General features: G+C 37.6%; 1 protein-coding gene across 1 annotated transcript; it reads right to left on the reverse strand.

The window, feature by feature from the left end:
• Nucleotides 1–1,434: 1,434 nt before the first annotated feature.
• LOC101851393 (phosphatidylinositol 3,4,5-trisphosphate 3-phosphatase and dual-specificity protein phosphatase PTEN) lies at nt 1,435–13,555 on the reverse strand. Its single transcript, XM_013079252.2, has 7 exons — nt 13,235–13,555; nt 6,747–6,966; nt 5,257–5,341; nt 4,374–4,418; nt 3,347–3,521; nt 2,317–2,424; nt 1,435–1,656 (listed from the first exon to the last, which is right to left on the reverse strand). Exons 2-7 carry the CDS (start codon nt 6,826–6,828, stop codon nt 1,450–1,452), a joined length of 702 nt encoding a protein of 233 aa, XP_012934706.1. The 5' UTR covers nt 6,829–6,966; nt 13,235–13,555; the 3' UTR covers nt 1,435–1,449.
• Nucleotides 13,556–15,139: the final 1,584 nt, after the last annotated feature.

The raw sequence follows: 15,139 nt of genomic DNA on the forward strand, positions 1-15,139 counted from the left end.
CTTTCATTTCACAAAGTAGTATGCCTCTTTTTTATAGAGGTATTTCCTATACGATCTTTCCACCCTTTCTCATTTGAAACAAAGTGTGCCCCTGCAAACAAAAAGGTGACAAACCATCCCTTTGAAACACGTTGGATGATGTAAGCACTCTTTGTCGTACAAAGCACAACACATGGGTTTTCATACAAAATATAACTTTACAGCTAGGCTAGCTGTCAAAAAAACACTGTGATGTCATCACTTCCAGCACACATGAAAAGATGCATGCATTCTTAGTTTAACAAGAGTGTAGCTATCGATGACGGAAGAGCCCTGACAAAACATAGCAGAGGAAAAACCCAAAGCAATAGAGGAATATATACCAAAACTCCACTTGTAACTAAAACAAACCATCTTTCACTTCATACCACTACCCCCCCCCCAAAAAAAAACCAACCAAACAACAAATAACCACTCACACAATACCAAAAGACTAGTGGTAAGGACAGTCTTTAAAGTTACATATCATTCTTCTATTTTTTGGCATTTGTAATACTACATTAAATCTTTGGTTTCTCTCCACCGAAACAAACATCAAAACGTAGTCTATAATAGCGATCCCCTTACAAAATTCCTTCTACACTGTATTTATATTCTCACCACCCTGAATCTCTATCTTGAGACGACCACCGTAGCACTGTGTACTTGTCTTAACAGCAATATGTCAAAAGATAAACCTTTCTTGAGCCTTCTGTTCTTTGAATCCACAATTGAAGCAGTCTATAGAAAGTAATGGCACGTCATAGAGCATGAGGGTCAGGAGCAAAAGTGTTGAAAAATGACGATAAATTTTTTTCTCTATCTAAAGAAAAGAATGAAATAAAAGCTGTTCTTTCTACCTTTTCTGCTGCTACAATATTCAAGCACACAGAAAAGCTTCACCCCTCCCCCCCCCCCCCCCCCCCCCCCCACCATCTGAAGAAAAAGAATGCTTTCCGTACTGGTCTTTTTTCAAAGACATTAATAACTTAGCTACTTAAAATCCTGTACCTCAACAGCAGCACACTGCATTTATATCAGACACCTCTGCCTCTTTCACTATGCTTACTATTCATGCCCAGTTCAATTTTCTCTTCAGCCTAAATGGATAAAAATCTACAAAGGAATAAAAAAGATGAAAATAAATATCCATAGATATAATATACATATTTTCTGTTCCAGTCACCATAAGATGCTATATAACTTAAAACCCAAACTTTCAGAAACAGTTTGAACTGCAATTCATTTTCATATTTTAAATTAAGACTTTTGGGTCTTTTTTATTTTTACTTACATTACTTATTCATATGAGTGGATGAATAGCATATTAACACATATCAGTCATATAATGCCGCAGTAAGAAAAACGAAAAACTAGAGAAAAACAGGATAAACAAAGATATAGGACATACCAAGACTACCTGCAATGCTCTCAAACAACTTCTACTGTATTAGATTTCACTTTAAAAAAAGGTGAGAAATAAACTGCAAACTTACTGCAAGAGCCACTGCTAAACATAGGAATGGTTTCAAACTTGATTCCTTTCAGCAGAAGGCTGACCTGCCTATACATAACTCCTGGCTTTAGAAGGTCAGCATAGTACAATACATAGCGCCGTTGACTTGGGATAGTCACACCCTGAAATGTAAATAAGCAAAAAATAATATGCAACTTTAGACTGCTTTTTCAGGCAAAAGACATCAAACCTTTCAATGAATTATTGATTTCTTATGTTGAACAAATATCTCAAGCAATCGCCACACAAATGTGTTAATATCTAGAAGTGGTGGTATTTTATCAATGTTTACAAGTTTATTGCATTTTACAAAACCATGAAATAGAACTCAACATCCATGGTCCTCATCATAGACATGCTTGTGCGAAAATAGAAAAATAGAAAACTTAAGGAAGTGAAAAACATTTTCATGCCACGTAATGTCATTGTAAGACAATTCTGGATACGAGAACCAGTAAAAAGACCTTAGAATTTTAAAATCACTTCCTAGACAAATGTATACCGTATCAAAACCTGAAATTGAACAAAGTCACTTTTTTCATTTTATTTACATTTGCCAAATTCATTTAATGACTCTCTGAGAAAATGAGGAATAATCACTTCATTCAGGAAAAATGTTCTTCTTTTGGCATTCTTTTCGTCACTGTCAGACCAACACGATAAAAAATCTTAAAAGATTAACTTCAAAATCTCGAATCATAGCCGTTCTATCATTCTCAAAATGACTCATCCGAAACATTGCTGAAAGGCAACTGAAATCTGAATGGAAACATATAGAAAACCTTTTCATCTCTTGTACGCGTAGCGCCATAGTGCCTGAGAGCTGAATCCGGATCCTTGAAACGTTTCCGGTGTAGCAAGTAGGCACATATCATCACACCTGTCCTGCCCTGTAGGCCACACAAAGACAATGGTCATGATCAAGATTATTATTTTGTCAGTCTGTAATTCCTTTAATTTCAACGATTTAGTTGGAGTTTATGTGTCTTACATCACTCACTCAATCTCCTGACAGGACATAGGGCTGAGGGAAAACAACCTTGATAGGCCAACAAAAACTCAGGTGCAACTCAAATTTTAAAATATACAACTTCAGCGGGTCGGACAAGTCCATAGCCTTTAGCAATATAGGAACAAGTTCTTATTCAGACTAAACATTTTTAATAGAAATAAAAACTACACTATGGATCATTAAAAACAATATTTTCAATAGAAAAAAAACTACACAATGGATCATTAAAAACCTAGTTTTGTAGCATTAAATTATCCTTCGGTTTACAGGCATGCACTCTTGTTACCAAATTCAATAAAACGAAAGGCATATTTCTTCCTATGACTGTGAAGAGTATACAGGAAATTCATTGCTATTATAATGCTAAAGATAAATTCTTTTAATGGAATTTGTTCAAACCATCTTTTAGGTCAGTAACTTACTAGCTTTGGAAGAAGACAAACAATTGCTGCTGAATCTTACCCACTTAACAGAAGTTTGTTAATATGCACTAACTAAGACTTAGACCAAAGGAGGTCACTTACTTTGGAGGAGAATGAGACTAGTAGTTAATTACAAAAAACTCCCTAATTATAGTGGGAAGATAATGCAATTTTGCGATTAGACAACAAGCTGACTGACAATAAAAATCGTAAAGAAGCACAGCTACTTAAAGTGATCATTTCATTATTGATATCCTCTCAAATACCAGTCCACTAATTAGGTACTTTTGACAAAGTGCTATACTCTTTAACTGCCATTATTCAAATTCAAATAATCCAAAACTAGTATGAAATACACAAAAAAAGGTCAGTGCTCACTTTTCCCGCTTTGCAGTGGATAGCTGCAATGTTGTCCGGGTGCTGACCAAGCCATGCATCTAGATCCTCACAGAATGGTTTAATGAGTTCAATCCTGGGTGGATTGTGGTCATCAAACGGATAATGAGCAACGCGATTTAGAAATTTGTTGGGATCATAGCTGCGCTCCGAACATCTGAAAGACAGGAGAACTTTGAATTAGTTGGTAACATCAAGAATGCCATCATAGAATCAATAGATACAGTGTTAAAAAGATTGGGCATGCCACTGTGATGTAATTAGCCAAACTTCCATGGCTGTTGGGACTGAGAAATAAGAAATGACAATACCATAAATACAAAAAATAGAATCTCAGCTGCCCTTGTATAGAAACAGAACACCTGAATCTTTATCTAATACTATGATTCAGGAAATATTTAGTCTCTTTCCTTAAAAGACCTTATTTGCACATGGCCACTGATTATTCTCCTGTCAACTGCAACATTTACAGCAATCTCAAACAACAACAAAATAGATCCATAGATAAGGTACAGTGTCTAACAAGAAACAGAAAAGCGAGTAATGCTGCTCAGTAGATGTTGAGATGTAGTGTACTACAAAATATTCTGACAAGTTCCACATTTTGTCAGGAAGAAGATTAGCATGATTCAAACTGTAACACTGAAAAAGAAATAGAAGAATGAGACAAGACATATGTGGGCTTACTATATACCAAGTGGACTAATAAAAGATAAAAAGCACACACTGAAATGTACCCCCAAAAAATCTTTGGTTCCAAAGTTGCAAATTTCAAACTTGGAATATCTTTCAACTTTGAATTTGTCACTCTAAGGACTAAATACAATGAGCAACATTTTATTTGTAACAAAATGTTTACTACATTTCCCATACATCCTGCTCTCTGGACTCCAAATTAAATTATTCATGTAGTTGTCAGTTGTAAGAACTATAAAGATCCAAAACAAACCTGACGCTAAGAAGACAATAACATGACAGGGCAAGGAACAAATTAAAGCAGGGGACTCACAAGTTGTACACTTTGTAGTGGTCCTTGTGCTTGGCTTCTAAAAACCTGTGCAAGGAAAAAAAAAGGATTGTTCTTAATTTACTAACATTAACACAGCACTTTACCTAATGCAAAACTCATAGAGAACAACTTTCTGAAAAATAATCCCATAGGAGCTGTTGTTCAAAAAGAATACAGGATAGTGCTTGAACTTGTATAAGATAATGTATGGCCAGCAGCATATTACGGGGTTGTCTCCAGCTAACATCACACTGGAAAAATACATCAATAGCCTTAAAGCACGCTAGCAGAAGATAATTTTATTTTGCTTCTTTAATTACACTCATAAGTTTATGTTCTTGATAGACAACTCCGTCTAATAGCAAAATCTTGAAAAGTACGTGTTACACTATGTTGGAACATACTGAAAACTGCAATTGTTGAAATGTTAATCAGATTCTGAGAAGAAAATCTGAAAGAGAATTTATGAATGTATGTTTTAAGTTGACCCTCATATTCTTTTAGGCCATACTAAATACACAACAGATCACATTAACATGAAAATATTCAGAAGTAAACAATATTTTTCAATACTAAATTAGAAAATTAGTGATGTTTATACAACTGTCATTCTTGGATCTAGCTACTAAAGTCTAATTTAGAAAGACAACCAAACATGTCAACATGAAATATGCTACATTCACGAAAATGGTTTGTAAGAATTCCTCCAACAATTTAATGACTCAGCTTAAATCTTTTATCTTAAAGCTTTTCCAATTTAAAAAAAAAGACAACCTAAAAATTGCAAGAAAAGCATGCAAATATTAATCATGGTACACAATGAAGAACCATTATACAAATCAGAGACTACTGAAATTCTCATTGACACTTCCAAGGAACTTACTTTATGACATCTTCCATGTGATTCCTGTAGTAGCCTTCAAGCTTTTCTGCAGGAAAACCCATGGCAATAATGTTGGGAGTAATATCTAATTATTAGATAAGGAAACAAAATAGGATAAGATTCAACTCTTTCACTTTCAGGTCTAGAACAAACAAACAAACAAATCTACAAACACATATTTCTTCAAGTTGAATTTCAGGTCTATTTAAAGACAGTAAAAGTACAAGTGATTTACTTTATATAGTACTCAACATTTTTAATTTTTATTGGATGGATGTCAGTCTAGGGACCGACTGACTAGAAATTTTTTATGATACAGCTTGCCCATGTCCAGCACTTTTTTAACTTTCAAGAAATCTATAGCATGCACAGTGACAATGAGTGATAATGTTCACAAAGGAACTTCAACATCATCTGCACAGGAAGACTTATGAGGTTGCCATATCTAACCCAGGCATCAAAAATCAGAGAAAAAAAATATCTTTTTACCCTACCAGCAGATAGAATATTAAACCAAATCAAGCACAATCACAATTACATAATATAGGAGCAAGAGGCCTCTAACGCTTTTGACCAAGATAAAATAGCATCAGCCTAACTACAGTCGAACCTGTGTAAGATGGAATCGTAAGGGAGCCAGAAAAAAATTATGTCTTAGACATTTTCCGTTTTAGACAGGGGAATTTAGGGGGAGATGGAAAGGTTCAAAGGCCCAGCTGGTGGGATCAAGGATCGCTTGTCCAATTGGCAAGCAGTGGTAAAAAAACTTCACACCTCTCAATTGCTATCATGTCTGATAATGACATGCCTCTGTCTTAGCCTACTTATCCAATTACCATCAGTGCTTGCATTTCATAGGACCACTGTTTGACTTATTAAAAACAGAAACGTTTGAACATCTCTTTTGCTTCCACCCTTAGCCCCACCCATCGATGTAATAAGCACAGTCAACTAATGCCACCCCTCGAGGAACTCTTTTCTCCGCTGGATGTACGATCAGGGCGGCAGGCATTGGTCAATCTAATTTCACACCTTTGGCTTCTGGTTACCCAGGAAAGTTTCCGTAGTGGCTTGCTACTCGAGCACTCTCACGGGCAGTCGTGAGATTTCACACCCACACTACCCTGACCATTTGCATTGCTCAGGGCTCAAGATGGGGTAACATCTACCCCCAAATTGCACTCCTACTCCCCTTCCTCACCCAGCGGCATGACCATGGCATTAAGTTTAGAGACATCGGAACCAAACTTGTGAGTTTTGTTTCAAATCAGGGTTGAGCGGGTAAAGCATTTTCCGTCTTAGACAGGCGAGACCCTCGCAAGTCGGAAGGCAGCGGATTTTTCTTTCCGTTTCCGTGTTAGACAGGTTTCCATTTTATACAGGTAATTAAAGAGGAATATCAAGGGGGAAGCGGGGAGATTCTGTTAAGACAGGTTTTACTGTACAGATTCAAAGTACTGAAGAAATAATGCTTGATGAGTAAAGGATACATGTGAGGTCCAGATCAAATCCATCCTCTTTCAAACGTCGCTTGTTCCTACTAACTAAACCTTTGATTCTGTTTGCTGCCATTTCAGCAGACTGGAGTCTTAAATTTACAATATAAGAAACACTTTGATTGTTTAAGAGAAGACATCATCCATAGTGTTCACAATTTGAATTCAAAATGTCTTTTGTGTTCTGTTCCCAACCAGTAGACAAACATTTCATCTGAAAAAAAAAAAGAAACAACATTTTCAGAGCAAGATACAATTTTACAAAAACAAGACCTTATTTCATCTTCCTTCAGTAGGGGGAATATTTATATATCAAAATGAATTTCAAATGGGACATGGTTGATGGGTTATAGAGTCCACTGAAGGCTTTTAACAGCAGCAATACATAAACATAATACATGAAGTGATCTCATGCCCAAAGTAGTTTGTGTGCAAAAATAACCCAATAAACTGCTGGATAGAACGAGAACAACTTTTAATATCATAAGATCTATATAGAACAATTGATTTTAACCCAAAACCTACACATGAAAGGTGTCCACTCATTATTGGGCCAAACCAGTACTCTTGCACATGAAGCTGTAAGACAGTTCAGAAACCTAACCAAGGCAGAGCCTCTTTGTCCCTCCCAAAAATTACTTTTAGCTAATCTAAAAGCAGGCCAAAATTGGGCAGAAAAAGCTTCAATATCTCTGAGAATGTGTGTATCCAGAGGGACACAACAGATTTCGAGCAATAGGTTGACAATGTCAGACATGGTGGTTTCTTCACAAAGGCTACAGGAGTAGTGCAGGGAGCAGAACAGACCCTTTTGCATTATGTTACTTTCACAACAGAGCTTACAAAGGCATTTTTGATTTCTAATTCTGTAACAAAAAACTCAGTCAAAATCACTTGAGAGGACTTCATGTCCCATTATCGACCTCTAAACTCTACACTCATGAACAATCTGTGGTAGATATTGACACCTCTCATAGAGCATCTTCTTAAAGGAGTTTGAAGATAAAAAGCAGAGTCAAGGGCTTGCATTCAAGTTGCTTCCATCCTCTTTGGATTTGGTTTCCTATGGCAGCAATAATGCTGCAATTGTTGATTGTTTTTCATGAATGACATGAGAGGAAAATTTTACTATCCTCTCTCACTCCAATGGCAGACTCTACTACTACTATACTTTTAGACAGAAAATCAGGCCTTTTACTTCTTGCTGATGATGTCGCTAAATTGCGATCGACTCAAGATGGTTGGATTTTTGCCTCCATGAAGATTGGACAGACCTGAAGGATTTTCTAGAGAACAGATAAGGGGAAAGGAAGAAAGGAAGAAAAGAGGGAGGTCAACCTTTTCTAACATAAAAGATGCCTACAAGAGGAATGTGACTGCAGCTAACTCTACGGTTGCAAGTACCACACATAGGCCACACTTCAGTTTGATGTTAAAACATGATCATGAGCGTAAGACCTCCCATAACTAGTGTTGTCCTGTCCTTGTAATGTTTCCATACACACATTTCAGAAGATTTTTAACGTAAGGTGATAAGGCACCTATAACTTAAGACCATCCTCTGGAAACAAAAAAAAATGTATTTAAATGTTATTCCTTCATGACAACAGGGACAAAATTCCCAGTAGCTATACTTAACTATACTGTCCAGAGTGCCAGTCCACAGCGATGTTTCTGGTCTACATGACAGTCTACCACCAGATGTCTTACAACTATTTCACTTGATGGTCTGCAAAATTAATCTACTACAATCCACAACACTTTACCTTGGGACGGTCATTGGCTGTGTTAAAAACGTTTCGGTGGTTTTGTAATTTTTCTGGGGTGGGGTGTGTGTGTGTGGGGGGTGGAGGCGATCTATAGTAAAACATTACTCTGTGTAGTACAATGCATTACCATGGTAGAACGTTGAGTGGACCATGCTCTGCTCAGTCAGGTGGAACTTAATGTTTTTACATATATATAGACAGTATTATCGTGGTGCACAGCCAAGTGGACCAGCACTCTGTCCAAACCGTTCTCAAAAGCAGGCTGCAATTATGGTAGGATGTATGACCGACTATGGACTTCAAAATCAAGGTGAAGAACACAAAATATTTTTTCCCATGAAAACTGGCACTCACTGGCAGCAGCTCAGTGCTTAAACAACGAACATCGAAATTACTATGACATATGTAACCTCAAAACACGTGGGAAACCCAGAGTTGGACATGAATTTATAATGCAGTGGTGTTTAGGTACGGTGGATTACTGTGATTATCTCAAACAATGTGTATGACAAGTATAATAATTTTTTCCCCAATGATTTTGAAGGCAAATCATTGCCATTGAAAGACAAACTTTATTGTTTGAATTAGAAGGATCATTTGTTCATTGACATTAGTACTATACAATGCTTCTCTTTTGATTGAGATCACGCTTCAGTTCATGTCCTTTCTCTTTTTCCACTTTGCCGACATTAATTTTAACCCTTTCAAGCCTTAAAAAATCCGTCTTACAAGGAGCTAAAGGCTACAGAATCTAGAGTCTAGAAAAACTTTTGCGATACTGGTGACAAGGGTTAAGACCAGGGGTAAGGTTGGGTTATCTTTACTCTTACCCTGACCCAGTCCTGATTACCAAAATCCAGCAAATGTGAATAACACATGCACTTCTGGAAGACTCTTGATCAAGCTCTTGTGGAGCGTTTTATAGACAGGTGGATTTGGGTAGTCCTAGGTTGTAAGATTCAATCTTTCAGATTTCCTTGATAACTTTAATAGCCCAGGCCTACTCATGTCATGACATGTGCTTGTTTTTTTCACTTCAATTAAATTCACTACCTGTAGATTGTAGTACATATGTGACAATTATGTTTCATATTGTGCAACAGCAGCACTTCAGGAGGAGGCCCTGTTGAACAAACAAAAATCCACATGGCACGCCTTAGGAGATCAATGTTAGAATTATTTAAGTCTATAGACGTTGTCACACAGGATAGAAAGTAAACTATAAGTCCAAAAATAAAGCATCGAAGGGGCAGGATGTTCATCATCGTCATCAATGACTTTCACCCCTGGCAGTATAGGCCACATACAAATACAAGCTCCTTCCATTTTCATCTCTGTCCTGGGCCAAGCTTGTTCCAAGTGAGCTTCATCTCTCTCATGCCCCTTTCCACGCATCTCCTCCATGTTTCCCGTGGCCTACCCCTGCCTCGATCTCCTTGTGGGTTCCACTGCAGTGATGTTTCCGCTGGGCTTTCTTAAGGTATGTCCCATCCATCGCCATTTTCTTAGTCCTATTTCTACTTCTATATTATATATCCTTTTGTCCTATCCTTTCCCACAGCTCTTCATTTCTTATATTCTATCCAGCCACTTAATTCTTAGAATACTCCTCATACATCTGTTGATTAAAGTCTGGACTCTATTCACTACTGTCATTGTTGTCTTCCAAGTCTCGCAGCCGTAGAGGAGCACAAACTAGATGTTGGAGTAAAAGAGTCGAATCTTGGAGCGCAGTGAGATGTTGCTTGCTTTCCAGACTTTTGATAATTGCTTGAATGCTGACCTTGCCTTGGCGCTTCTTGCTTAACATCTTCCCCGGTTCCACCTTTACCTTCAATGACACCTCCAAGGTAGGTAAAAGAGTCCACTTCTTCCAAGGGAGTGTCTTCCACTGTCACTGCAGGGCTTGAAACTTTTCCTAGCTTCACTATTTTCGACTTGCCTGGATGTTGCTTTAGTTTTTTTGTTTTAGTAGAGGTTTAACGGCGCTCACAACTGCATACAGGTCATATGAGCGCCAAGGGGTGGATATCAACAGAGAAGTCCTTACAGGCAGGATGTTTCTGGATTAATTTTTTTTAAAAATAGTTCAGTGTAGAAAAAATCAGTAGGTCAGTCAGTCTAGTAAGTAAGAGAATAGAGAACAATTACTTCTACAACAGTTATCAGGGACATCTGTGAGTCGGAATCTCACCTTATTACCCGACCACCAAGTCTGAATAAAACATTCCAAACTGGAAGTGGAAGATTGCTGCTGAGACCTGATGGAGAGTTTTAGGATTTTAGCAGCAGGGGACAATATATTCAATGTTATACTCTGTCACATTTTAAAGTACATTTTAAAGCTCAATAAAAACAAATCTATATCACCAATTATTTTCAAATTTACACATTGACTACATGAATATACCTGTCGCTGGCGACTTGTTTTCAGATTTCTGAACGCGCAAGCGGTTTGGTGACAGCATGCGTGTTAAATGTTTTGTGGGTTTTTTTTAATTACTCATGACACGGCAATGATTTGTTTTAAAAGAAGTACACATCAAAGCTTTGTCAGTTTTGTAACAATTCGCCAGTGATAAAAACTTTTGTTATCTACATTTCATGATGCCACGCCTAGAGAAAAGGTGCGAAATCAGCTTGTTGAAATGATCCGTGGCAGTGCCTCAGTATCCATTGCTGCCAGACATTTTAATGCAACAAGAAGAACTGTGTACGTAGCAATGGATCGAGAAAGAACAGGAATTACAAAAGGGGATACCCACAGACTATTTTGAGAAGGCCGAGGAGGTACCACATAGAATGATGTGTTTCCGGTATGTTAATAACATTTCGGAATTCCAGTATTGACCCGTACGAATGTCAACAATTTCCTTCATAGAGACATTGACGGGTTTGAGCTCATGGGTCTCAACTCAGAATTTTAAAACAGGAGGAACTTTCGAGGTGATCGCAACAGAAGCCCACTTTCACGAAACACCCATTATTATTATAGTTTATAGATCTACTGTTGAACCCTAGAATGCTGAAATAAAAACCACCAATTTAATTTATCAAAGCAAGGTTATTTCACATCAATTTGAGGGTTTGGAAGATAATTTCAAGTAAGAGTCACTAACCAAATATTTACAATCTTGATTTTATGTACAGAAAGTGGTGGCGCACTGGAGTCTTACTAGTGCGACTTATTTTTATATTTTCCCTTCATCATATTCGCCTGACTATAAAAATATATCATGTCTTGAGCCTGAAAAAAAGGCCTAGAACCAGAATATTGACTGTCATGTACCAGTCTGGGTGTCATGATACATGAAAGACAGAAATTAAAGTTCAAACTCGAAGTAGAGTAATAACTTGAATAGCTCAAGTAGACACCTATTCAGTGTGAGAGGTGTAAGAACTAAGGGAGGACAAGATGCAGTGACAACTGAAAATCTGTGAATTTTGAACAGAAAGCTAAAATTATAGAGAAATTTACGGTCACCCATCCAATGAAACGTGAACACTTAGGCCCCTAAGTTCAAGAACACGCTTACAAGTTATGACGTTCCCGATTTCACACAAGGCCTGCACCAACGTGCTCTTTACTTTGCAGAGAGCTGTAGCAGAGGAAATCAAAATTCTAATATTAAAAATTTGCTTCCAGTTTCAGTTTTTTTTTGGTCCTCTGGTGCTGGGTTCAGCCCCCCCCCCCCCCTCCCCCCATCTTAAAAAAAAAATCAATAATCTCCCCCATCCCGGAGTCTTGTACTTCACACCACTCAGAACGCGCGCAGGTTCACTGACCGGTCACAATGGCGAGCCCGACAAGACGCTTTTTTGTATAACTTAAGACTTTTCTTTTTTTTTTCCCCCCACAAGTGACAGCGCAGTGAGGAATATTGATTTATTTTCATGGCGACACCACGTTTGTAATGCCGAACTTCCATGTTACAAAATTTATGTTGCGTTATCAGACTATTACTGACAAATTTCTAGGTGGCAACGAAAGCAAAAGTATATCTTGATTTTCCGGTAGAGCCTCGATGTAACATACAATTCCGCTTGCCGCCAATTGAACGTGAAATGTACCCTCAGACCGGGAAAAGCTGAATTAATATATCACAATCGCTACCGGCAAAAATGAACTGAAAGAAGTTAAATTGATTTGGTTTTCAAATACTCGAGATCATTTATAATAGATCTAGATTCTATATATATTTTCCAAAGGTGCGATTTTTTTTTTAATTTCCAGGGTCTGGCAGTCACCCTGCTTCCAGCAACTCTCTTTCTGATTGGCCCGCTGTAGCGGTAGCAGAGTTTAACGGAGGGCATGGCGGTAGCGGAAATCCGCTAAATAGCGTAATATTACATGCCGTTAAACGTAGAAAAGACGCAGCTTTCTAGATCTAGAATCTAGATCTAGAATCTAGATCTACTAGGGCCTGGATTCTACACAGATACTATGGGAGCGAACTACTACAGCCAGGTCCAGGAGTAGATCTAGAAATCTAGATCTAGTAATTAGTAGTAAGATAGGCCTATCTATAGATTAGTAAAAATGACTCCTATTATTGTCCTTTCTCAGTCTCACTCATTCGTCTCCTTTTCAAACGTTATAATCAATTCCCATAGATCTAGAATCTATCTATCCAGTTACCTGCTTTATCAAAAATAAATATGTTCTTAAGAGCCATGCCATAAACACCTGATCATCACACCAGGAAAACTCACACTATCAAGAAATATCCAGTGAAAATAGCCAAAACACTGCTATCAGGCACTGCTATGAGAAGAGGAAATAAAAGGCACACTGTCGTCCATTTTTCTGTCATGAATTATCTCTCTTGAGTTAAAGTGTCGAACGAGCAAAATGTAGTCCATAGTTATCTCGTCGATGCTTATAATATTCTGAAAATGTTTACAACCCAAGAATAATTCTCGGCACACATTAAGATCGTTATGTGTGGGAAATTTTTGCTTGTTTAAAGACCAAGAACAAAATTTACCAGATTTGAGTCATCTAGAATTAATGCGCAAATGGAGGTCATTAAGAATTAGTACCGAAATATACTTCCGTGACTGAAGTGAAGCGGATGTGTGTTACTGTGTTACCCTCTCTCCGTCTCGCTTTCGCATGATTTCTTCTTGCTAGGCTAGGCTATTTCATCACTTTCGTGTTTCGGTGGGTTCTCTGGGAATCAAGAAACGGCACTGATTTTTGCACCGTGGCACACACATTTCAGATCTTTTAAAAGTTTGTAATTTCAGAGTCTTGGGGAAAAAACTCATAATTTTTATATTTATAAAGTTTTTATTTTTATTTTTTGCTAATGGAGAGTGGCAAAAAGAAAAGAAGTATACCCCACCGAATTCTACACTTAAGTGTAGAATTCTGTGGAAAACCCGCACATTTAGCCTACGCGAAATCATAGTAAACCCGTCAGGCCTACAACTCTCGCTTATAACAGCTTGTCTGTTGACGTTGACAAGAGACAATAAACAAAGCATTCCTTTGCTTATTTCAAGATTTACTACTTTTATCAACACAGACTGGCCTTGCACCAATGTCCCCTAGGCTTTGCAGGCGACTGAACATAATATTTTAAAAATGATACATGTGTAGGCTTATCATAATAAAAGTAGCTTTTTTTAACGCCCTGATTTGACACAATTTAGATCGTTTAGGAGGTGGGCTTCGTCCATGTCTGTCAGGGCCAACATCATCCCTGCACACAGACTATAGAAAAAAAATGCTCCCCATTTAGATTCTATATTTGTTTTGTTTTAGTAAGTGCAAGTGCAAGTCATATGAGCGCAAATCTCCCCACTAAAGAATCGAACTCGGGTCTCCTGCGTGTGTCAACAAAGCACGTCCACAGAAACACCTCTACAAACATAATGAGTTCGACATATGCTGGCTGAATTCACACACTTGTTGAATAACTTACGAGAATTTGTTTTCATACCTAAATTTCCAGAAACTAATTGTCAAAAACTGACAGGACATCCCCCTTTTAAGGGGGGGGGGGGTGGCAAAAAAAATAAGACCAGCAAAAACAAAAACAACCTCCTTTCTCTTCCTCTTTCTCTCAAATCTGCTCTCATCTAATAATAATAAAAATGATAATAATAATAATAGTAATTATAATAATGAAAAGGACACAATCGTATTCCATTTTACTGTTTTCAACCTTCTCTTTTTTTTACAACAAAATGTGCAAACTACGTTCTTGAATCTTTGCGGCGCTCTGGAATTCTTTAGCACATACTCCTGTGTGTTATTCTCAACTGACCACGACCTCCGATCTATAGAGGAAGACAAAAAGAAAGAAGAGAGGCAAGAAAGAAGTAATTAGTTGCCTACTTTACGGGAAAGGGGGTAGGGTGGGCACGTGCCAAGGCTTTGGGTCGTGCGTATTCTGTTTTCTGCTGAATCATCCCCGACGATACCACATTAGAATTATGGTATACCGGCATACCTGTAATATTAAAAATAGCAGATTTCATGGAAGTGCTTAATAATGATATACTATTATTGTATAATCCCTCTATATTATATTATAAACTAATAGAAGGTCCTAATAAGGATGTAAGGTGCAACAAACGTCCCGTTTCCTTCTCGTTAACAAAGGAGCG

The sequence above is a fragment of the Aplysia californica genome, unplaced genomic scaffold (assembly GCF_000002075.1).
Source record: "Aplysia californica isolate F4 #8 unplaced genomic scaffold, AplCal3.0 scaffold00046, whole genome shotgun sequence".
NCBI lineage: Eukaryota > Metazoa > Mollusca > Gastropoda > Aplysiida > Aplysiidae > Aplysia > Aplysia californica.

What these genes read in the sequence shown, in the direction of transcription:
- LOC101851393 (XM_013079252.2), bottom strand. Translation starts at nt 6,828, where the DNA reads ATGGCAGCAAACAGAATCAAAGGTTTAGTTAGTAGGAACAAGCGACGT. An exon ending in CACATGGAAGATGTCATAAA is followed by an intron (nt 4,419 to 5,256) that starts GTAAGTTCCTTG and finishes TTCCTTGCACAG; the next exon opens with GTTTTTAGAAGCCAAGCACA. An exon ending in TCCACTGCAAAGCGGGAAAA is followed by an intron (nt 2,425 to 3,346) that starts GTGAGCACTGAC and finishes TGTGGCCTACAG; the next exon opens with GGCAGGACAGGTGTGATGAT.